The following is a 25165-nucleotide window of genomic DNA, read 5'->3' on the forward strand; positions in this document are numbered from 1 at the left end:
TGACACAACCGAAGAGAAATGCTCTTGGCAAGGCAAGGCCATAAATTTTTTGTAAAGAACCCTTGCTTCTTATAACTATGTAGTAGTCTAAAACCCAAGTAAGTCACAAACAACAACCTGGGTATTGGATGTAAAATCTTTTGTATATTGCCCAACAACTATCAACATGTATGTCTCAAACGTGAAGCATATAAAAGCAACTATTTTGTGCCCAAACGTCAGGTTGGTAGACCAACTATGCCACAACGCGGCGGGTAAAGCCAACTAGTTGTGTTCTGATTTGAGCGTTTATGATATTTTGTAATGGCAAAATGAACTTATAGCACTACCAACATGCATTATTGTCATCCACGGTCGATACCAATTTTAAACATCATAATCTCTTGATCTAGGCAATACGTGAAATAAGCTGGTAAACACGGTTAGTTGTTATAAATTATATGAACATGACACCTAAACTATGTACTAAAACACAAAGAACATAAACTAAAACACGATGAATAGAATTGAAACACACACATACACGCATGACACACCATTCTCGTGCTTTATAACTCTTGATAGCCGTATTAGCTAAAACACTAATAATATGTATAATTAGAATATTCTCTATAATATTCTCTATATATTTAGAAAGAGATAATTATATAAGAATTGAAAGCTTGCCTTCTCATTCCCTTTCATTTAGAATATATAATACAAGCTATGCACAAATCAAGGAGATAATTTCTAGAGTTTGTTACACAATTATCTCTTTCTAAATATATAGAGAATATTATAGAGAATATTCTAATTATACATATTATTACACCCCCGCAGTCGAAACGTCGGGAGGACTGATGTTGAGGCTGGAGCGAAAATCATCAAATAGAACTCGAGGAAGCCCTTTGGTGAAGATGTCCGCAATCTGATGTCTTGAAGGGACATGAAGAACTCGAATGTGACCCCGTTGAACCAGTTCACGAACAAAATGTATGTCGAGCTCGATGTGTTTCGTACGTTGATGTTGGACGGGGTTGCCAGAGAGATAAATGGCACTAACGTTATCACAGTAAACAAGCGTGGCACGAGGGAGAGGATGCCGGAGCTCTAGTAAGAGATTACGCAACCAGCAAATGTCTGCCACGACATTGGCAACGCCCCGATATTCGGCTTCAGCACTCGACCTAGAGATAGTAGATTGGCATTTGGAGGACCAGGAGATAAGGTTATCTCCTAAATACACACAATACCCAGACGTGGAGCGGCGTGTGTCAGGACATCCGGCCCAGTCAGCATCCGTGTAGGCGACCAATGAAAGATTAGGGACCGGACCTAGATGAAGGCCATGGTCAATGGTTCCCTGAAGATAACGAATAATCCTCTTCAACGCGTTCCAGTGATCCTGTCTGGGGTCATGCATGTGCATACAGATCTGCTGAACTGCATAGGAGATGTCAGGTCGAGTAAAGGTAAGATACTGTAGTGCACCAGCCAAGCTGCGAAAAGAAACGGGGTCCTCGTGAGGAGGACCAGCATCAGCAGAAAGTTTGGACTGAGTATCAACTGGGGTAGCAACTGGTTTACACGAGTCCATAGCAGCCCGATGAATGATGTCCTTGACATAAGCCTGCTGAGATAGAAACATCTTGTTACCAGTCCTAGTGACCTGTACACCCAAGAAGTAAGAGAGAGGGCCCAAATCTTTCATAGCAAATTCACCCGATAGAGTATCGATTAGACGGATACGGAGAGCATTGGTGGAGGTGGTGAGAATGATGTCATCCACGTAAATAAGGAGATATGCAGTTTCGGACCCGTGATGATAAGTGAATAAGGAGTTGTCTGACTTGCATTGCTGAAAACCTTGGGTGGTGACAAAATCTGTAAATCGCTGGTGCCAGGCACGGGGGGCCTGTTTCAAGCCATAGAGAGACTTTCGTAGTCGGCAAACATGATCCGGAAAGTCCTTGTGCCGAAAACCCACGGGTTGATGCATGTAAACTGTCTCTTCCAAGTTGCCATGGAGAAAGGCATTAGTGACATCCAACTGGTGAATTGGCCAAGACTTGGATAGAGCAAGAAATAAAATGAGACGAATGGTAGAGGGTTTTACGACCGGGCTGAATGTCTCACCACAATCAATATCTGTCTGCTGCTTGCGACCATCACACACTAAACGGGCTTTATAGCGTTCCAAGCTGCCATCGGACCTGAATTTATGTTTAAACAACCACATGCATCGTATAATATTCATGTCAGGGGACCTAGGTACAAGTTCCCAGGTCTTGTTTTTAATAAGTGCACTAAATTCATTGGTCATGGCATTGTGCCATTCAGGAGTGGTCAAGGCAACATGAGGATTGTTGGGGAGAGGAACGATGGTAGAGGTGTGAAGGTTGAAAAGTTGTTTAGGTTTATGGATGCCACTCATGGAGCGAGTGTGCATGGTACGAGGAGGAGGAGGATTTGGTGGTGAAGGTTGAGTAGTGGTAGAAGTGTTCGGTGGTGGGAAACTGGTTGTGGGATGGGACGTAGGAGATGAAGTGCCTTGGGGTGTTTGGGCCGTGTGGTGTTGTATATGTGGATGGGTATGTTGGGCCTGGGTAGGGGTTGAGGGTGAAGGGTGATGAGGTGTTTGGCTGTGGGATGGGCCGGTTGTGTTAGAAGTATGAGGGGGAGAGAATTGTTGGGTACTATTATGGATTGGGCTGGATGATAATGGGCCTGTAACGGGAGGTTGTACAGCGGGGTTAGGAGTGTTGGTGTTTGGTGTATGTGAGTTTTGTAAATAGGTCCAAACAAGAGGGTTGATGGTGGGATTAAGAAAATCATAAGAAGGTAGAGGTTTGGGAGATTGAATGGCGTATGGGAAAATTGACTCTTCAAAGTGTACATGACGAGCAATGATAAGTTGATGAGAGGTGAGGTCAAGGCATTTGTACCCACGATGATTATTGGGGTATCCAAGGAAAACACACGGGTGAGATCGGAAGTTGAGTTTGTGGATTTTGGTGGAGGGGGTAAGAGGATAGCAAAGACACCCAAAAATGCGAAGGTGTTCGTATTTAGGGGTGCAGTTGTAAAGGAGGGAAGTTGGGGATTTAAATTTGTGGAGTTTGCTGGGTAGAATATTAAGAAGGTAGGTGGCGGTTTCAAGTGCGTGGTGCCACATGTTGGGAGGTAGGGAGGCTTGGGCAAGTAAGGTACGGATCATGTTATTAATGGTGCGGATCTTGCGCTCTGCTTTACCATTTTGGGAGGAGGTGTAGGGACATGAAAAACGAAATTGCATGCCATTATGATTGCAAAAATTTTTAAAGTTCTGGTTTGCATATTCGGTGCCATTGTCGCATTGAAATTGTTTGATTTTACGTTCAAATTGTGTTTGGATTAAGTTGTGGAAGATGGTGAAAGTATGAAATACTTGGGATTTATTAGACATTGGGAAGGTCCACAGAAAATTTGTAAAATCATCCAAAAATAAGATATAATATTTATGGCCACCCGTACTAAGTATGGGAGATGTCCATAAATCACTGTGAATAATGTCAAACGCAAAACTAGTTGAATTAACAGAATCATAAAACGGCAATTTAACACTCTTGCCAAAAACGCAAGACTGACAAAGTGTTTTATCAAGTTTTCCATAATCAATAAAAGAGTCCAATTTCAAAGACTGAAGCAAATTATTTCCTGGGTGACCCAATCGTTGGTGCCAGCGATCTTGAGAAACAGCAACTAACGTGGACGGTTGGGAGGTCTTGATGGGTAGAGGTTTAGTCAGAGGATAAAGATCGCCGGTGCTATTGCATCGTAGGATAGGAGCCCGTGTTTTGAGATCCTTCACAAGAAAACCAAAGGGGTCAAATTCCACAGAAACTAAGTTGTCAGTGGTAAGGCGACGTACAGAAATAAGATTTTTTATTATTTGTGGAGCAAAAAGAACATTATTTAGTTTTAGTGGTGGGTAGGGTGGTGGTAGGACTTGGTTGCCTTGGGCCACAACGGGAATGGACATGCCATTTCCAACAACAATATTTTTATTAGTGCAAGTATTAAAATTAGACGGGGAATAAATACCTTGTTTGTTGGCGGAGTGAGAAGATGCACCCGTGTCCATTACGCCATGGTCCGGTGGGTTGAGAGCCAGCGAGTAGAGAGCCCGTTCAATGTCAGTGGGAGAGTAATTGGTATGAAGGGCTTGATCGGGCCGCGGGCCTAATATCCCTTGAGAGGATTGAGAGGTGGGCCGTGATGGGTAAGGACATGGTGGGGAGCCCGTTTTGTTATTAAGAACCGAGGCCCATTGAGAGGTGGTCCAATTGTTTGGAAACACTATGTATGGGTGGTTTGGAGTGGGCTGGCTGCCGGCCGAAGATCTGAATTTCCTGTTGGACCCGCGTCCACGTCCACGGTTATTACGTGGTCTGTTGGAGCTGGTTTTGGATGGTGAGGTATTGGAGGACTGGGAGGGACCTGTCGAGTGAGATGAGTTTGAGGTAAGAAGGGCCGTGGCAGCAGTAGAGGAGACACGAGAAAGTTGTCTCTTCTTTTTACTTTCCTCCAAGTTGAGGCAAGAACGGACTTCAGGAAATGATGGCAGCGGGTCACGGTTTTGTAAGACTGTGGAGATGCTATCGTATTGTTCCGTTAAGCCCGTCAAAACCTGGAGAACGAGCATCCGATTATCCACCGGAGAGCCCACACTATCCAGTTGGTCTGCAAGATGCTTGGCGTGATCGCAGTAGTCGCCCATCGAAGAAAAATTTTCAAGAGACAGGTTCGCGAACTCCTGACCCAGAAAAATGGCACGGGTATTTTTGTTGTCATTGAATTCCCGTTCGACAGCCAACCAGGCGTCGTGAGCAGTTTGTGTCGGCTGGATTATGATCCGAAGAAGGGGTTGCGAAACAGTGGCATAAATCCACTGCTTCACGAGGGCATCCACGCGGTTCCAAAACTGATCAGCAACAGCAGCCTGTGCTTCAGCCAAGGCGGCAGCGGCCGGATCAGAGGGTAAGGTAGCCGGAGCAGGGGCAGGCCGGGGGAGCAGGTGGTCAGCGACCTCATATGCTTGGCAGTGAACCTGGAAGAGGGTTTTCCAGGTATTGAAGTGGGATGAATCTTTTTCAAGGAGGAGAGGAATATGGGTCTTGATGTTAGATACGGTGAGGGCGGGGTGTATTTGTTTGGAATCCATGGAAGAGATGAAGGGGAAAAGAACGAAGGAAGAGGTGGTTGCGGCGGCGGAAGAGGTGGTTAAAAGGTAAGGATCGGTACCAAAAGTGATACCATATAAGAATTGAAAGCTTGCCTTCTCATTCCCTTTCATTTAGAATATATAATACAAGCTATGCACAAATCAAGGAGATAATTTCTAGAGTTTGTTACACAATTATCTCTTTCTAAATATATAGAGAATATTATAGAGAATATTCTAATTATACATATTATTAAACACGATGCACTGTAAATATATTAACAGAAACACAATAGCCTATATTGCACAATAAATTACATAAACCATCTCAGTAACAAAAATACAATAACCTAATTCAACTATAGTCAAAACTATGTATCTATTATGCTAATAAAATAAAATACAGTGAATAGGAATATATGAACTAGAACGATATTACTGGGAGAAAAATAACAAAAGAACATAAACTTAAGAAGTAGAACACCATTAGTTTAAGTCCTAAAACGCCATTCATATCTTCATGATACTTATACTAATATCAGTCAAATGGAAGAACTTAAACACCTTAGAGCATTCTTATCCTATCGTACAAAATTATATGAGGGAAGTTTGCGAATTATATGGTGAGTTTTAAGTGGTTGCGAGTGTAAATTATTAGATGTAGAATGAAATTGTAATGATTTTTTTGTAAATTTGGGGAAACAAAGTTTACCCCTATTTATTTTTATAATACTTGTTAAATTGGTTGTGAATAGAATAAAGAGAAAATTGTAATGATAAAAATATTATTTAATTGAACAAGAGAGAGAAATAATTATTTTTAATTAATGTAATTATAGAGATGAGGATGGAGAATATGTTGAGAATGCTCTTTGTGAAAGAGGTTCAACAACATTCACATCTTCACAATAATTGCTTTTGTCATCTTCAGATATACATGATCATCCGCCTGATATTAAAGATCGAGAATGTAAAATATCATTTAGTATGGTAGTGATTATATCGAAACACAAGGTAAGCGGGTAACAAGTTGCGTCGCTATCCTTTTTTAAATTGCAAAACTCAATCTTTTAAAAACTAAATTCGTTGATCTTGGAATCATAACATTATTATGCATGGCCTGTGGAACTCGGCTAACTAACTCCACAACCTCAGGCGTGAGGAAACCAAAAGTGTCAAAAGAAAAAGGAATAAATACATGTTAGTTGTCAAGACACGTCTTCTCATATTTATTCACCTTACCTAAAACAACTTTTAAAGCAGCTTGACCGACTGTAAAACCACTATTCCCTAAGCCCACCAGAGGAGAAACCCTGTTAAATTCACACACAAATATTTTCCTCATATCCATCTAAACACCAAAATGCATGTCAGTCGAAGAGATGATCTTCCCTCTGACATGTCAAAATTCACAGGTGTTTCTAAACATAAATTCCGCCCGCCAGATTGTATCGATACTTGAACCCTGGAAGCTCTTTACAATGTACCGCGTACTCCCCATATGAGTCTAAACACGCCTTGCGACAAACATGACAAATCTCATCAACCGGGAATACATGAATCATGAGGCAATACTTAAGGATAGTGTGATACTCCACTGGAGACATATGTTGGCCTAACCTATCTATAGGGATAGAAAGAAGAAAATCTTGAGCATATGGTGCTCGTAGACACTCAAAAATGACTTTTTATCTACTTGTCACGTCAAAGTATGACTCCACAAAATATAACTCCATGTCGTGAACAATTTTACTAAAAAGAGCATTTGCCAATGCATGTTGGGCTTTAGAGGTGTGATCTGTTTGTTAGTGAAATTGCAAAAATCGACGCTTGAAATCATATCACAAAGACAAACCAAAGCACAAGAATAATCAGAATCCATCCCACGTATACCACTGTCTCGAAAATGTGATCCTGAAACACCCGTGATTGGGCTCCCGAGGCCACAAAGGCATAGGAGGAAGCCTCTTCTACCGAATACAACCCCAAACTACCCATTTTTAATAGGGAAGAAAGCAAGTTGTCATTGAAACTCTTAAAAAAAGGACTTCAACAAACTATAATGGCCTAGATCTCCCCGTGTCAAAACATGATAAAACCCAAAAATAATCTCCTTCAGAAAAGACTAATTTAATCTTTAGTTAAAAGGCACCCTAGTGTAATGTGTCAAAACTACATAACAGAAAATCATTTTTTTTATCGGCTAAATATTATTACATTCTATAAGGATTGAACCATTGACCTCATATTCTACCTTATAACCATCGTAAAACAGAAAATCATAATGACAAAGGTTTTTTTTCTTCTTTTTTTTTATCATTTGTTACATTTTAATATTAAAGACTTATCGAACAGTATTGAAGGTGAAGTGTGAATAGCTTTTAAAGTTATGATCATTTATAAAACTTAGCAAAACCACTTAATTTGTAGGGGAGGGCACCACATCACTATCATAATTATATGACGTCCATAAAATTTTTGTAAATGTATTTAAAAGTTGAACGGGCTCTATATTTAGGCTAAAAGGGTACGTATGGGTTATTACCCTCATTTCTTCTCATTCGTTACATTTGTGTCACGTCATCTTTCCCTTTATCATTTAATCTCACCATTCAACACGGGGTATGAGCCATTCTCCTTATATTTTATCATTCTTTACCATTCCATTATTTAATATTATAAAGAATTGAAAAGGAAAAAAAAACAAAAAAAACATGTGATTGGCTCATTTCCCCTCTCCCTTGAATGAGCCGTGTGAAGACGGCCATTCTCCTTATTTGACTAGTGAAATGATGAAGAGATGTGCTTGTGTGTGGAGGGTGGGGGGTGGGGTAGGGGGGGGAGGTGTTCCATTGAGACTAGTGAATGACCAAATGGCCACTTATGACCATTTGATCCTCCTCAATGAAGTATACCCTCCGGCCTAGCTATTCTAGAACAAATAAACGGATGGTCCCATTGAGATGCTTAAATTATGGTTTAGGTTTTCAAGTTTGAAAAATAACATACTTTGACTCTGAACTATGTATGTGAGTAACATGTTGGGTGAGTTTAACATTACCAATGTATCCGTAACATCCACTACAGAAATAAAATTTTTTTGCCTATGAAGCATAAGAAGAAATTTAAGACATGGTGGCATAGTGTTCTACTACACACCTTACCTTCAAATTTAAAATTCTACGGAATTTATCACTGTGTAATATAAAATACAATTCTTAAAAGTTTAGAACATCGTTCCTTAATATATTTTTTACAAGTTTTGGAAAAATTTATATTTATAACCAAACTTCATCACATACACACACGCACACGCGTGCACACACACATAATTAAACATATAACGCCCCCGCACCCCACTCACATCATCTTCCTCCTCACCCCACCCACACCCACCTTCGTATGCATTCTTCCTCCGGGCACCATCTCCAGCATCCCTCGCCTGAAAAATGACCAAATCGGTACCGCCATTGTTTGAATTGCCAACTACCGTCAGAGTGACTGTCTAAACAACCGCCATTATCTATATTATTTTAGAAAATTAGGATAGACAAATAAATATTAAATTTCAATGTTTTTCTATATTTTAATTTTTTATAAAGTATATATAATTTGATTTTAATGTTAAGATTCTAAAATGGAGATAAATGATAAAATATGAGCCATGGGTGTTTAACAAATGACAATGCTACTGGTAGGCCTTGTTTTAGTAGGCTACACTTCAAAGAAAGTCAGAGAAAGGAAACAACAATTGGAGCAATTTTCTGATATTTTTCATAATGCAAAACTGGAATTTAAACATGCAACGAAACAGGGATCATCTCCCACGTTCCTTATTCTAAGGGAAACATGCACAACTAACTCTACCAATGTTCCTACGACCTAGTAAATAATGAGAAAAATCAGGGAATCATGTGATCATGTAGCTTGCACTTCAATCCACAAATCTGTTAGGCTTCCTTGTGTGACGTTTGGGCCGATTGTATCCATTTGGTTTGTCTTGGGCTTGAGCAGCTGCTGTTGGGCCAGAGAGGTTCGTAACATCACCTCCCCCTGAAGAATTGGCATTGTCCTCAATGTCGGTAAAAAACGGATAAAGTTGTTTCATTTTAGCTTCATCTTCCCATGTTGCATCTTCCAAAGGCATTTTTTCCCATTTAATAAGCAACTGCTTCTTGTTATCCTCATCAGTGCGAGAGTTCAAAACAACTTCAGGTAAGATACTAACTTCAGTAGCTTCAAATTTGTCGAGAGAATCCGCTGGAGGATGACAAGTGCCATGACATTCTTTGAGTAAAGACACGTGAAAAATCGGATGGATCTTCGATGTAGGCGGTAATTCCAGTCGATATGCAACCTTGCCAATACGTTCCAAAATCTTATAAGGACCAAAAAAACATTTGGAGAGCTTCTGATTTTTGCGATGTTGAACCGAGTGCTGTCGTAACTTTAAGTACACGAAGTTGCCGATGTTAAACTCCTTCTCTAGACGTTTCTTGTTAGCCTGTGTTGTCATGCGAGTACGAGCTTGTTCGAGTGAAGACTTCAAAGTTGCCAATATGGTTTGATGGGTTGTTAAAGACAGATCGATGGAAGCATTTGTGTTGGAACCTGGAGTGTAGTCATGGATAGTGTTGACATCACGACCATACAAGGCCTTAAATGGTGACATGTTGATGGCGGTGTGATGAGAGGTGTTGTAGGAGAATTCAGCTAGAAACAGGAAACGCTCCCAGGAGGATGGTTTGTCAAAAACTGTGTATAAGAAGCGACAACAAAACTGAATTGCAGAAGTCATCTACTGTTCACTGATTGAAGTTGCGAGAACAATGTTATCAGATTCTAAACTTCCACTGTTCTTTTGGGGTGAGGCCATCGGCGCGTCTTGCTTCATTCAGAACTGTGTGCTCATTAACAAGCGTCTGAAGAAGACTCCATACGAAGTCTACTACACGACGAAGCCGCAAGTCAACTACTTCAAGACTTTTGGATGTCCTTGCACCTTACTCCATACTGGTGCTCAGCGTGATCCCAAATTTACAGAAAAGGCTAATGAGTGTTATTTTGATGGGTACGCTTCTAACAAAACCGCTTATCGAGTCTACAACAAGAAGGCCAGGCTGATTTTGGAATCCTTTAATGTTGATTGGAAAGAGTTGAATGTTACTGATGCCCGCACGGGACCAGATTGGTTGTTTGACTTTGACAACCTGTTCAATCAGTTTCGTGGCATGTTTATCCCACAACCTGCAAGTACTCAAGTTCCATCTTCTTCGCAAGAACTTGTGTTGATGCAATCATTAATCAACAGTATGTCTGAGGTGGACCTCTCTGTTAGACTTCCTGCAATACCTGCACCACCTGGAACTCCACCCACGCCTCCACCTCCAGTAAGCAGTCAAGTTGTCATCAATCTCGTTCCTCAAGTTGCTCATCAAGCTGTCGATTCAACTGAAATGGTTGAACTTGAAGATGTAGCTGACACAGATTCAGATGATTCCTTTAATTTTGCCGACAATGTGGAACAACATCAGACTGAACTCGTGGCAGATCTTCAAGTAGCTCCTAGCGTGGTAGAATCTGTTGCCACACCTCCCTCTACAGATGGAACTGTTCAAGTTGCTGCTACCGTCGAAGAACATGCTGCTGGTGATTCTGACCACACTGCAATAACTCCCATCAATCCCATCGTTGTTCATATGGTTAAGATCTCTGGGAAGAACAAATTACTCAATAGAATGGAGTTAATCAACTTGACTCTGTTCTATCAACTGGATGATCTTGAAGGTGCTCCTCGCATTTTTTATCCCACTAAGAATCTCTCTGTCAATCTTCAAGCAGAGCCAGTCACCATCGTCGAAGACATTCCTCAGCTGCCCATTCATCGACATCATCCCACAGAGAACATCATCGTTTCTCCATCCGTCGGCATCTAAACGAGGAGTAATTCTGGTACCATTAACAAATGTCTTTTTGCTTGTTTTATTACACAGGTTGAGCCGAAGGACTACAAGATGGACCTAAGAGAAAACTCGTGGGTTGAAGCTATGCAAGAAGAGTTGTTACAGTTCAAGAAACTTCAAGTCTGGAGATTGGTCAAGATGCCACCGAACAAGAAACCTAATGGGACTAAATGGGTTTTCAGAAACAAGAAAAATGATATGGGGGTTATTAGAAGACACAAAGCATGATTGGTTGTACAAGGTTTCTCTCAGCGTGAAGGCCTTGATTATGATGAAACTTATGCACCGGTGGCTAGGTTGTCGTCTTTTTCTAGCCTATGCCTCGTACATGAATTTCAAAGTGTATCAAACGTGAAGACCGACTTCTTGTATGGAAAAGTAAAAGAGGAGATCTACGTAAAGCAACCACCATGTTTTGAGGATCCTGATCGTCCAAACCATGTTTACCGTCTTGGTAAAGCTCTTTATGGCATGCACCAAGCACCTCGTGCGTGGTATGCTACCCTAGCAGAACACTTGCTAAATATCGGCTATAGAAGAGGAGTTATCGATGAAACGCTATTTATCAAGAAGATAAAGGGCGATCAGATCTTGGTCTAAGTGTATGTTGATGACATTATCTTTGGATCTACATCTGATAAGCTGTGTAGAGAGTTTGTCGAGGTCATGCATAGCCAGTTTGAGATGAACTCGTTAGGAGAGATGACTTTCTTTCTGGGTCTTCAAGCTGAACAAAAGGAGGACGGGATTCTAATTCAAAAAGAAAAATATGTTCGAGACATCGTCCAAAAGTTTGGGTTCAAAGACTCCTCTCCTTTTCTCACTCCGATTGCTACCAGAACTGTGCTTGCTCCAGATCCGTCGAGGACTCCAGTTGATCAACATCTCTACAAATCCATGATCGGCTCCCTATGTATCTCACTGCCAGCAGGCCGAACATCATGTTCCCTGTCTGTCAGTGTGCTAGATATCAGTGTAATCCAAAAGAATCTCACCTAACCGCTGTAAAGCGCATCTTTCGGTACCTCAAGGGAAAGCCTTACTTAGGTCTTTGGTATGGCAAAGACTCCCCTATGGTACTGCATGCTTACGCCGATAGCGATTTTGGGGGATGCAATCTTTATCGAAAATCAACATCCGGTGGATGTCAGTTCCTGGGTGATAGATTGATCTCCTGGCAATGCAAGAAACAAGTCATCGTGTCCACATCCATTGATGAAGCAGAATACATTGATGCCTTTGCTTGCTGCTCTCAAGTTATATGGATCCAGAATCAGCTGCTGGATTACAGTTTGAATTTCTTTAACACCCCCATTTAGTGTGACAATGAAGCAGAAATATGTATTGTTAAAAACCCGGTCCAGCACTCTAAGACAAAACACATTGACATCCGAGTGCATTTCATTCGTGATTGTTATGACCGGAACTTGTCACAATCGAACGGGTCAAAACTGATTACAACTTTGCAGACCTGTTTACAAAATCCTTTGATCGTGCCCAATTTTGTTTCTTGTTGAGTCACTTGGCATGATCTCTTTTGTTCAAAATAAAGTTTTTGTTTATTTTATTTTATTTTTTACCATATTTTTCTCTTTTAATTTTTTTCTTTTAAAACTTTCTTATTTTAAAATTTTAAATCAATCAATCAATCATACCCAGTGAAGTCCCACCAATAACCAAGCTATAAGTAGGGTCTGGGGAGGGTGGATGTAGGCTCACCATACCTCTATCCAACGGGATAGAGAGGTGGCTTACAGAGAGACCATCAGCTCTAGACTACATTTGTATGAGGCAATATAAAATGAAATCAAAGTTCAACTATAATATAGTTGATAATAGCACACAATAAAAATGATAGTACTGTATATATATATATATATATATGGATGGATATATAAATATATATATGTATATATATATATGAAAATAAAATATCGTAGTGGTGTGTGACCAAAAAATAAGGTAAATAGAAATCCCTAAAGTATTCATTTCTTCTTAAAAATCCTTAACTTTAATTCTACTTCTCCAATAATTCATATCCCCAACCATGTCCTCTGAGAGATTTAGGTCTATCAAATCATGCTTAATCCTCTCATCCTAAGTCAATTTAGGTCGTCCTCTACCCCTCCTCCCCTCTATATTAATGTTTTCTACGAATCTAACCGGATTCGTCATCCGTCTTCTCTTCACATGTCCAAACTATCTCAATCTCCACTCTCTTATCTTGTCTGATATGTTAGCTACCCCTAATCTCTCTCTAAGCACAATGTTTCTTATTCGGTCTAACCTTGTGTGCCCACACGTCCAGCGTAGCATTCTCATCTCTGCTACCTCCATCTTCCGCACCTGTGCCTTCTTGATGGCCCAACAATCTGTTCCATATAGCAATTTTAAAATTTTAAAATTTTTATTTTATTTTTTCTATTTACTTCATTTTATTTTACTCTTAGATTCTTCTTGTTAATCTTCTTCTATTTAAATTTTAGTTTCATTTCTAAGTTAATTTTAGTCTTATTTTAATTTTTATTTGTTATAAAATTGCAAATATTTGTCAAATATGTCACAATTTTAAAGGGAGAAAATGAATTAAGTTTAACTCACCAAAAAGATTTTCAGTTTCTTTAAGAAAAACAAAAACGAGTCACTTGACTAACCAAAAATATCTTATATTTTAATTACATTTTGTTAAGAAAATCAAAAAAATATATTATCTTGTTTAGAGGGCTTGACAAGATTTTCCGACCTTTGGAAAATGATAAGAAATTGTCTCTAACGAACCTAGCACATGAAAAGAGTAGATCAAAAGCCAACAAGATCATTGATTGATATGTAGATAGGCTTGACAAATGAGTAAGTATCACTGTGATATAAATTTAAATACTCGCCTGTGCTAGTGGTTATACTCTTATGAAGCGGTTGTCGACTCAAAATAAGTCATATCGATGAAGGTAAAAACGTTAGAATCATACACAAGCCCGTTAGTGATTGGTCACAATAAATATTATTTCTTGCTTTGAATTGAAATATTGAAATATCAAAATTATTGAAAAAGCAGAAAAACTACAAAATGCTCAAAAAGTATTCAAAAATCAACAACAAAAATGTTGATAATTTGTCAAACAAAAGTGGTGTATTAGAACTACGTGACATGGGGCAAACAAGTAAGACCTAAACACTTTATATGAAGGCTTGTAAGTCCGGATGGGGCATGTAAGTCCATGGTTCAACCTTTAAAATGTTTGAAAGAAAATTTGCAAAAAGTTTATAAAAGCACAAAATGTTTTGATCAATCATTAGGGGGTCGGAGTCAATTCGGGGTGATACTGATGAACACAAACTATGCCTGAGGTATGATGGAGTTTGTAACATTTCGGATTAATAGGGGATCACACAAGTATTGTGCCTAATTCATACCTTAACGTATCACAGTGAAATCAAAATACTTGTTAAGTTTAAAGTAGACCAGCATATCTACAATCGACTTTGGGTTCTTGACATAATAATATCCAAGTAGAAATGTAATCTAGGACGTTATAGGTAATGTGATTCCATGTCGATATCTTTCTCACCAAAAACATAATCAATATAATAATCTTTACTTCAAATTTTAATTCGAATTTTTTAAGTTTTTCTTTTATATTCAAATTTTATCTTCTTTTTTAACTTTAATTTCATCTTTCCTCCCACCGTCGACAATCTCCCTCCATCCCTCTTTATCGATCCCAAACAACCAACAAATCGTAATCATCTTCAATCAACCTCAATTCTTTCTATTGCTGGTGTCTTCGAGTGATTCTCATCATTCCTAACACCAGATGGTAAGTTTATGCATTGGTTTCATGTTTTTTGTTAGTTATTGTAAAACCCTAGATGAAAAATCTATGTAATGTTGATGATTATGATGTTAATTGATGTATTAAAACCCTAGAGATGCCATAAACATGTTAGGGTTTGAGTTTTGATGACAACAGTTGGCTGATAGATATGTTCTCGTTTATAGTTTGGTCTGTAACTCGATGATACTTTATTGGTTTCGATCTATTATTGTTTCCATGATGTTCTACTTCGAGTCTAGTTTCCAGAAAGGTATGATTTGTAATTTTCAGACGAGTTTTGAATAGTTTTTATGATTTTACAAAAAACATGTGTCAAAGCTAATGCGGGGAGTCGAGTTCTGGTCTGTTTTCCCGACATCATAACTCTTTTATGAAAAGTCCAAATAGGTTTGTTCCGGCCACTTCTGTAACTTCAAATTTTGAGTTAATATTTTAACCCAATTGGTCTTACTTGATTTGGATTAGAATTGTGGCTTAACTAAGTCAACACTTTTTGTTGTGCAATCTGCTGAACTATTTGTACCTATCTGTAGTGATTGAATTATTTTAGTTTTTTATGTAAGATAAAATTATAATAAAAATAATTTGAGAAACCTAGTCCATTTATGATACTTTTTTAAATGTTTCATAATTTATTATCATGATTTGCTAAGTAATAAAATACACCTTTGCATGCTAAAATCTGTCTTGTGAATTCTGAATCTGCTTGTTTATTTGGCCATTACATGATGTATGAAACATGTTAGAACTAATTTTCACTTGTGACATTAGTATAATTACCAACCGGTGATCCGGTCAAACTTGTTGCATTGTGAGTCATTACATTTACTTTTTGGTTGTTGTTTATAAACTTATTGAGTTGTCGGGTTTCTTTGAATATGTTGTATGCCTTTTTTGATATAACAGTTTTGATTTACCAGTTTGGCTATTGCTTTCTTGACGACTTTTGATATTGATTCATTATACAGGATATGGCAGCTTACATAATATGTTTTTAAGTTTGTCTAAGTCACAAACATAAATATTAGAGCTTTTATCATTAGGTTTAATACTAGTAAAATGATACATGGTTCTTTTGTTTTACTCTGCTTTTCAGATGCACTTTCTATGAGTCGCCCCAACTTCACAAGGTATGTTTATTTTTTTCGATATAAATGTACGACTAATTATAAATGTCATTGTTTAGATATGTTTATATATATATATATATATATATATATATATATATATATATATATATATATATATATATATGTAGGGTGGGGTTAAAATAAGAAGTGGAGTTTGTCTAAGAAGTGTAAGAAGTAATATGGTCCGTTAGATATGTTGATCTGACAGTGGATATGCAAAGTGTGTTTTTTGTTCGGTGTGTTTTAATAGATATAGTGGTGAAAACACACTTTATACACTTCTTAGGATAAATCTACTTCTTATTTTAACCTTGCTATATATATATAGGATCAGGATCATAAGAGAACTTTTTTAAAATTGAGAACCATGAGAACCATTTTGGACCACAAAAAACTCAAAAATAAAAAAAAATCATAAAATAAAAAAAAACACAAAAATGAAAAAAAGCAAAAAAACCAAAATTCTTATTTTAACATCCCGGTTTCATAAAAAAAATAACTCGGTTTAGCCAAATTATATACACATATGTATAATATATACATATATGTACATTTACATGATTTTTTTATACACATGTGTATAATTTAAGATAAATGACACTGTACATATGTGTATATTACGTAACTAAACATTAAATAAAATTATACATATGTGTATAATACGACGTTTTTTTTATTTTTTTATTTTTTTAATGAAACCGGAATGAAATATAAGAATTTTGGTATTTTTACTTTTTTAAAATTTTTGTTATTTTTTTTATGATTTTTTTAAATATTTTTTTCAAATGTGTTTTTAGTGGTCCAAAATGGTTCTCAAAGTTCTCAATTTGCAAAGGGTTCTCTTAGGATCCTTATATATATATATATATATATATATATATATATATATATATATATATATATATATATATATGTTGGTTTTTCATATTAATGTATACAATATAATGTAATTTGTATATCATCGAATGCTAATTTTTTAACTTATTATAGTTTATTTGTATATAGCGTGTCGGTGTATACATCATGAATGGTAAGGATAATCGTGGTGTTAAGTCTTCAGAGCCCAATCCTAGTAAAGCTACACATGATAAAGAGCGGAGTTGGAATGAAAAGATAGTTGAGTTGGAACGAGAATAAAGAGCGGGTTGGAACGAAAAGCAGAAAAAAATCGTGTTGAAGAAAATTGAAGAAAATGAGAGATTATATACTCCAATAAATGAGAAACTTTAGCTATTGTCATGAAACCGGCTAGAAATATTTTCACCAAGTTAAGATATATGAGTTGATGTTGCAAAACTAAATTTCAGTTTTTATTGTAATACTATTGGATATTTTATGTTATTTGGTTTGAATTTTTATCTTTGATATGGTTTTTATAAAATTTAAATATATTTTTTTATTGGGAAAAGTAGAAAAGAATATTAAAAAAATATTGAAAACTTTTATACAAAATCTATAGCTAAGTCTGTAGTTAAAACCTTTATCAATCTGTTGCGAAAGCATGCGAATATATGTAGCTACATTCGTAGCAAAACTCAATCAAAATCTGTAGCTAAATTTCATAGCAAAAACCATAGACAATTCCCGTAGCCAAAGTTGTTGCTGAAAGTCGGTAGCAAATTCCGTAGCTAAAAAAGTTATGTAGCAAATTTACGTATCGTAGCTAAAAAGACGTAGCAAATAGTTGTAGCTAATAATTCGTAGCTAACAATCCATAGCCAATAAATTTGTAACAAAATCTGTAGCTAATGTAACTAAAATAACGACGTTTCTTTTGGTATCTAAGATCATAGCAAAATTCCGATTCCGTAGCAAAAACTCATAGCAAATAAGTTAGCTACGAGACTTGTACCTACGGACCAAGTCCGTGGAAAATCTCGTAGCAAACCCTGTTTTGCTACAGATTTGCTGCAGATTTGGCCGTAGCAAATACCTCTTTTTGTAGTAATGAAAAGTTTCGCGTCAACTCGCAGCCGTGACGCTCAGGTTTTAACAACCCCGAGTTTTACAGACCGAATAAACGTTGTTAAATATTTTATTTTTTTATATGTTAATTTGACGAATTTATTTTTTGAGTTTAGTTCGGGTACCATAATGAAAGTAACTGATATCCATGTTTCTTTTGTTGTTTCTTGCGAGTTTTGTTGCTAAGTTTATTTTTGTTTAATTTCGCCGCCATAAACCAATACTGACCAAATTCGTGTCGGTGCCGCAACGCAGGGGTTTTTATCAGCCCGCCGCAAATCGCCAAGTGTGATAACCAGTTCAGTCTTAATATTCATACCCCTCTCTGGTGATTCGTGATTGATTTAGGGATGCATCTATTCTTAAATTGTGGTTGCTCTTGTTCTCACAAACAAGTTTCTATTGTTTAGATTTTGTTATTTCGTTTTGTTACTGAATTATTACTTCGGATTTGTATGCTTTTGGTCGTAATAAAAGAAGATTATATTTTCTAACATTATTACATACTAAAATATTCTGTTGATTATTATATGTTTGAAGCCGCCTCCGTTTCAAAGTTGTTAACTAGTTGAAGTCAACGGGGGCTACTTCTTGAATATTGTATTGTATCTTGTGAACCCCTAATTAATAGCCAAAGGTTTTCTATCTAAGAGGAGGTGATTGCGGTTTAGCTTGTTACCCGTTAACATGTCGCTTTACTGTAATCATTTTGTTTTTAAATGGAAAAGAATTTTTAATACTCGCCACATGATTAGCCAATTTACATGAACAATGATGATGTTTTCAATATTCATTGTTTCTTTTGGTGCAATATGTATTTGCATCACGGCTGCAGACACCATACTCGTGAATCAAATCATTAGGGACGGCCAAACCATTGTTTCAACCCAAGAAACATTCGAGCTCGGGTTCTTTAGCCCTGGAAACACCTCCTACCGATATTTAGGCATATGGTACAAACGGATAGCAACTGGTACCGTTGTTTGGGTCGCAAATAGAGGCACTCCTATCAAAAACACATCCGATGTGTTAACCCTTGACGAGTCTGGAGTTTTGGTGATTCGTGATTCCGCTGCTAATACAACTATTTGGACATCAAGTACATCTAGAACCACTAGAAACCCGGTGGCTCGATTGTTAGAAAGTGGGAATATTATGGTTACGGACCGTGAAAAAGGACCGGAAAATTACATTTAGCAGAGTTTTGATCATCCTGGAGATATTGGAATACCAGGATCGAGATTTGGAAGGAGTTTGGAAAGGGGAATAACGACAAATTATACATCGTGGATGAGTGACGATGATCCATCACAAGGTTCGTTTGTGACTTATATGGATTTCAATGGATTCCCACAAATATTTAGAAATAATGGAGATGTGATCCACTCCATGTTAAACGTGTCCAACACCAAACTAAATTGAAGACTCCTAGAATCTTGAAGAATATTTAATATAATAATTAGTTTATTATTATAAGATAAGTTAGTCCTATTATATTTAATCCTATTTGTTTTGGATTCAAATTGTGTATTTGAGTTAGTATAGGATTAGTCATGTATGGGTTCTATATAAGCCATACATTGTATCAGAATTATTAAGTTTTTCCCGTTAGTCGTTTTCTTAATAAAAGAGTCGATCGTGTGTTGATCAAATCTCGTGTTCGTGTTCTTGACTCGCTCGCTCAAAGTTTAACAAGTGGTATCAAAGCCTAACGATCCAGGCTCGTGTTTCCGATTGGTGGCAAGTCTTGATTGTGGTAGAAGTTTATCATGAAACAATAGGTCGATAGATCAGGTGTGTCCAATCTAAAAGTTTGCAGCCAAAGTAACATAAACCTCGTTTGTTGTTCGTATAGAAGAGACATAAAGGTTCAATATGGTTTTTTTAATGCTTCTCGTTAACTGTTATTAATAAGAAGATTAATTGGTTTTTGTTGGTCAAACCAATACAAAATTGAGTCCAAGATTTGCAGCGAAAGAATTTGAGGTTTTTTATTCTTGTTCGTAAAGCTCAGAACAAGCCAAGAAGAAATATTTGGTTTTCTTAGAGACAAGTTCATAATCTCGGTTTGAGCGAAGGTGTGTTCGGGTTCCGATCGTGAATGAGTTGTGACTTGTGTGTCAGGTTAGTGATTGAACCGATCGAAATTGAAGGAAGCGAATGCTGGCTGTTTTAGTTCGTTTAAAACAGAGAAACCGATCGAACAAAGTTGAGGAACCTTGAAGTTGATCCAAGTTGATCAAGGGAAACGAAGACCGACTGTTTTAGTTCGTGTAGAACAGAGAAACCGATCGAACAAAGGTAAGTCCATGTTCCGATCGCGGTGAGTTTCCTGTCGAACCGATTGCTGTGAGGTTATGGTCGAACGATGGGGTGTCCGTGTTCCGATCACGGTGCGTTCTTGATCAAAATTTGAAAGTGTCCATATTCGATCACGGTGATCGAAGGGTAGGCTGAATTCAATCATAGGAGCAAAGCATCCTTGGATCGATGACGTGATCAAGAACTGGTGAACACATAGCAGACGATTGAATTTTTGCATTCATAAGGCAAAGTTGTTGTTGCATATATAATCTCACTAATTCATGGCTTAAGGGTGACATATATGTTTTTATCTAACTATTTGGGTGGCCTGACCGATTCACAGTGGTTTAGTGGAGAACTAGTGAAGACTAATAGCAGCTACACGGTGGTTTAGATATGCCGGTATAACGAAGTACATGTAGGTTGTGTGTCAACTTAGTTTTGGCGAGTTGAAGGTATCTGTGATGATATGCCATCACCGTGTGTCGGGATGGTTAGATCTCCGTGTGTCGGACAATGATGGTGTGCCATTACCGTGTATCGGGATGGTTAAATCCCCGTGTGTCGAGCAATGATGTTGTGCCATGATCGTGTGTCGGTATGGTTATATCCCCATGTGTCGGGAGGGTTAAATCCGCGTGTGTCGGGGTAGTTAGCGGGCTGAATCGATGACCCAATAGTCCGAGTGGTAGCGTTATCAAGCTGTCTAAACGAAACAACATCATCATATGTTCGGGGTTTGATTTTAGGACCAAATCGTAACGTACAGATCAGCAGCGGTTCAGGTTGTTGACAACCGCGAGGGATGCGTTACGGAGCTAGAACCGGTGGCTAAAATGGCCAAATAGTTATGGTTTTGCGGCTATCAAAATAGAAGATAGCGGGCTCGATGGTTTCGGTTTGTACGAACAATGGGTTTGTAGGAGACCACCGGAGATAAGGCATGCAACAAATGTGTTTAGAGGTAAGTTGAATGGTGTCCTGGATCTTGTGTAGATTAAGGAGTAAACAACCAAGACATGGATTCGTGTAACTTCGTGTGAAGGTGTGTGATGAGTCCAAGAATCAAGTACAAAGATATACGAGTATTGTGGGTCGTGAAAGATCTTAAAGGAACAAGTATGAATCTAGAGAATCTAGAGGGAGTGTTGAAATTCAACATTTGAGCCTATGTTGGAAGACGTGACCTGTTGTGTTGAGTCGCGGTTTGTTTCGAGTCAAGGTGCTTCGTGTGTGTCACGTTTAGAAGAAGTTTGGTGTTGAGAGGGAGTGTTAAACGTGTCCAACACCAAACTAGATTGAAGACTCCTAGAATCTTGAAGAATATTTAATATAATAATTAGTTTATTATTATAAGATAAGTTAGTCCTATTATATTTAATCCTATTTGTTTTGGATTCAAATTGTGTATTTGAGTTAGTATCGGATTAGTCATGTATGGGTTCTATATAAGCCATACATTGTATCAGAATTATTAAGTTTTTCCCGTTAGTCGTTTTCTTAATAAAAGAGTCGATCGTGTGTTGCTCAAATCTCGTGTTCGTGTTCTTGACTCGCTCGCTCAAAGAAATAATGGAGATGTGATCCACTCCAGACTTGGATCATGGAATGGAATTACGTTTACGGGTGCGATTAATAATGAACCAAATGAATTTACATAGGCACGCATGTTTCAAACGAAAGAAAGACTTACATTGTATCTAATTTGATCAATAGTTCGGTTCTTAGTATAACGAGGTTAACTCCTGCTGGCAGCATGGGCAGGTATAACTGGATCGACCAAATGCGAGGATGGTTTCTCTATGAAGAATTTGAGACAGATAGTTGTGACAGATATGCATTGTGTGGTGTTTATGGCCTTTGTGACATTACACAACCCACAATTTTTGGATGTCTAAAAGGGTTTGAACCAAAAAATAAGGATCAATGGAAAATATCCGACTGGACTGGCGGTTGCCAAAGGGAAGTTCCATTAGATTGTGGTGCGGGTGAAGGGTTTCGAAGGTATTCGTTCATGAAATTACCAAACACGAGGCACTCATGGTTTGATCCGAACATGACCCTCACACAATGTAAGATTAAGTGTAAAAGTGAGTGTAATTGTACAGCTTATGTGACTTTGGACATCAAATATAATACAGGTTGCTTGTTATGGTATGGTGAACTCATCGATATGCGAACACTTCCTAACAACGGACAGGATATATATATATATATATATATATACGAATGGCTCCTTCAGAACTGGGTAAAGTTGAATCTATCTAGCTAAGCTTTTATTAGCAATTTCTCTAACCGTGTGGTTTCTTATTATCTACAGAGAAAGATATAAGGGCATCAAAAGGCAATAGCAAATTAGTGATAGTAGTAATCCCTGTGCTTCTAGGTACAACCATTCTTCTTGGAATGTACTTTCTAATCATCAGAAATAGAAGGCTAAAGCTACAAGGTAATGCTCTTTCTATTTCCTTAATATTCATTGTACCACCAAGAAGTATTTGTTTCATTTGAATCAACCATATATAACTCTTCCACTCATGTTTTTGGTAGAGAGGCATGGTCCAATTACTCGACAAGATGTCGTAGACCTACCCTTGTTTAGTTTATCAACATTAGCTGGCGCAACAAACAATTTTTCAGATAGTAACAAGCTCGGTCAGGGTGGTTTTGGACCAGTTTACAAGGTATTATTTAATCTTCAAACAAAAAAATTGACATTTGTTTTTATTGATCTGAATAAAAACATCTTAAGACGTTAAACCTATTTGTTAAGGGATGTTTGAAAGATGGGAAAGAAGTAGCAGTGAAGCGTCTTTCCTCAAGTTCCTCGCAAGGAGTTGAAGAGTTTAGAAACGAAGTTATATTCATTTCCAGGCTTCAACATTGAAACCTGGTCAAGATTCTTGGATATTGTTTCAAAGGTCAAGAAAAGATGTTGGTCTATGAGTACATGCCTAACAAATGCCTTGACCAGCTTCTGTTTCGTAAGTTTTTTTTTATCTTTTTGCATTATACTATATGCGCTTTCTAGTCCTGTTTTGTTATTTTAAACGCAGGTTCTTTTGCAGATGAACCCGAAAGCAAAACACTTGACTGGTCGAAAAGGTTCCATATTATTGTTGGGATCGCTCGAGGTTTACTCTATCTTCATCAAGATTCTCGTCTACAGATCATCCACCGAGATCTCAAACTTGCCAACATTTTGCTTGATCATGACTTGAACCCGAAGATATCCGATTTTGGCATTGCAAGAAGCTTTAGAGGAAATGAGACCCAAACAAGGACTAAAAGAGTCGTTGGTACATAGTAAGAATTAATTATAAATGCTATAGTTATATTTAATACTCTGTACTTAGTATGTTCCTGATCGATTGATAACATGACCAACACTTTGGTGCAGTGGATACATGTCCCCAGAATATGCAGGAAAAGGAATTTTCTCTGTAAAGTCAGATGTATTCAGCTTCGGTGTATTGACGCTAGAGATCGTAAGTAGGATCCAAAGTAGATGCAGTGTTCTCGAAAAAGTAAGACTGACATATTTTTGTAATTGTTCTTTTACGGCATGGAATCTCTACAAAGAAGGAAAACTGTTGGAACTGGCCGAATCTTCTTTAATCAAATCAGACAATACATTTGAAGTGTTACGATCAATCCACGTGGGCTTACTATGCGTTCAAAACAACCCTGAAGACAGACCAAACATGTCTACTGTGGTTATGATGTTGAGTAGCGATAGTCAATTGCCAGAACCGAAACATCCTGGTTTTTACACAGAAAGTAGTGCGAGTTCAAGCATCATGGAAGCACAAAACTCATACAACAACGTTACGGTCACACTTATGACAGCCAGATGAGTGGTCTTCCCAAATTTTTGCCAAGAAAATTCATGAATAGCATATTTTGGTTCAGTTCAAATTTTAGTTGTTGATTGTTATTTGGCTTAACTTATTTCTCGAGTCTCAACTATTCATACACCACAATCTTGTTGGGAAAAACGACCACCTAGCCACGAACGGCAAACAAAAATTGCGGAATTAAACTTCATTTGGCTAAACTTTTTCCCGACCCGAATGAACCAATGAGGATGCAAACAAATAGGGTAATTAAAAGTAAAAGTGACACAATAAATTTTAGCGTGGAAAACCTCTCAACGCGAGAGTAAAAACCACGGGACTACTAGAGCCGCTTCAAATCCACTATCACCAATAATGAGCAATACAAAAGTTCTTCTCTAGGTAAAACTAGAGGCATACACAAATCATCATATACTTAGTACAAACAATCTTCAGTATATGGAATAAAATAAACGAGTAAGAGGTAACACCAACGAGAAAAATACCCGTTCTCTAAAACGTCTCTTATCTTCAAAAACACCAAAAGAATAAAGCACCAAATATCTTCTCTTCGTGTCTCGTTGTCTTCAACAGTAACAATGAAAAGAACCAAAGAAAAATAGAGCCACAAAACCCTTGTATATCTTTTCGGCAGAATGCATGTGCATCTCTAAATTGGAACACCATATAAAACCCTTTATATTTGATTTGTTCTGCTTGTCGTCCAAGAAACAAGCCCAATTCGGCCCAAAGACCAAAACCAAAACACCAATTTGGTGTGTACCGTAAAGAACAAAAAATATATATATTATTACTATTTTTTTCTTTTTAAACATTATAATAATAGTAATAAATCCCATGAAGGTTAAGATTGTTGTCGGGTTTTCTCATTGGCAAAAATAACCCAACAAACCTTCCTTAAACGCCATGGATGCTTGTGCCCTTGTTT

General features: G+C 37.7%; 3 protein-coding genes and 1 pseudogene across 4 annotated transcripts; 2 read left to right on the forward strand and 2 right to left on the reverse strand.

Annotated features, from left to right (window-relative positions):
- Positions 1–805: 805 nt before the first annotated feature.
- On the reverse strand, positions 806–5314 carry LOC143563131 (uncharacterized). Its single transcript, XM_077050748.1, has 2 exons — positions 3537–5314; positions 806–2192 (listed from the first exon to the last, which is right to left on the reverse strand). The coding sequence occupies exons 1-2, from the start codon at positions 5312–5314 to the stop codon at positions 806–808; spliced, it is 3165 nt and encodes a 1054-aa protein (XP_076906863.1).
- Positions 5315–9116: 3802 nt separating this feature from the next.
- On the reverse strand, positions 9117–9980 carry LOC143563132 (uncharacterized). Its single transcript, XM_077050749.1, has one exon. The coding sequence runs from the start codon at positions 9978–9980 to the stop codon at positions 9117–9119; it is 864 nt and encodes a 287-aa protein (XP_076906864.1).
- Positions 9981–10011: 31 nt separating this feature from the next.
- Positions 10012–11745, forward strand: LOC143563133 (uncharacterized). Its single transcript, XM_077050750.1, has 3 exons — positions 10012–11094; positions 11176–11349; positions 11398–11745. The coding sequence occupies exons 1-3, from the start codon at positions 10012–10014 to the stop codon at positions 11743–11745; spliced, it is 1605 nt and encodes a 534-aa protein (XP_076906865.1).
- A 6953-nt stretch (positions 11746–18698) lies between these two features.
- Positions 18699–24237, forward strand: LOC143563134 (G-type lectin S-receptor-like serine/threonine-protein kinase SD1-1; annotated as a pseudogene). Its single transcript, XR_013140607.1, has 6 exons — positions 18699–19467; positions 21975–22829; positions 22931–23064; positions 23154–23364; positions 23449–23686; positions 23781–24237. The product of XR_013140607.1 is annotated as a G-type lectin S-receptor-like serine/threonine-protein kinase SD1-1 (transcript).
- The last annotated feature ends 928 nt before the right edge of the window (positions 24238–25165 follow it).

The sequence above is a fragment of the Bidens hawaiensis genome, unplaced genomic scaffold, assembly GCF_021521415.1.
Source record: "Bidens hawaiensis isolate Kalapana, Puna unplaced genomic scaffold, B.hawaiensis_p1.1 tig00021323_1, whole genome shotgun sequence".
Classification (NCBI taxonomy): domain Eukaryota; kingdom Viridiplantae; phylum Streptophyta; class Magnoliopsida; order Asterales; family Asteraceae; genus Bidens; species Bidens hawaiensis.

Excerpts from the sequence above, each read along its gene's own strand:
- LOC143563131 (XM_077050748.1), bottom strand. The coding sequence starts at position 5,314 with ATGAAAGGGAATGAGAAGGCAAGCTTTCAATTCTTATATGGTATCACT. Across the intron at positions 2,193-3,536 it reads GTTAATTCAACTAGTTTTGC|GTCCGATGGCAGCTTGGAAC; the intron begins GTTTGACATTAT and ends ACATAAATTCAG.
- LOC143563132 (XM_077050749.1), bottom strand. The coding sequence starts at position 9,980 with ATGACTTCTGCAATTCAGTTTTGTTGTCGCTTCTTATACACAGTTTTT.
- LOC143563133 (XM_077050750.1), top strand. The coding sequence starts at position 10,012 with ATGTTATCAGATTCTAAACTTCCACTGTTCTTTTGGGGTGAGGCCATC. Across the intron at positions 11,095-11,175 it reads ATCCCACAGAGAACATCATC|GTTGAGCCGAAGGACTACAA; the intron begins GTTTCTCCATCC and ends TTTATTACACAG. Across the intron at positions 11,350-11,397 it reads ACAAGAAAAATGATATGGGG|CGTGAAGGCCTTGATTATGA; the intron begins GTTATTAGAAGA and ends GGTTTCTCTCAG.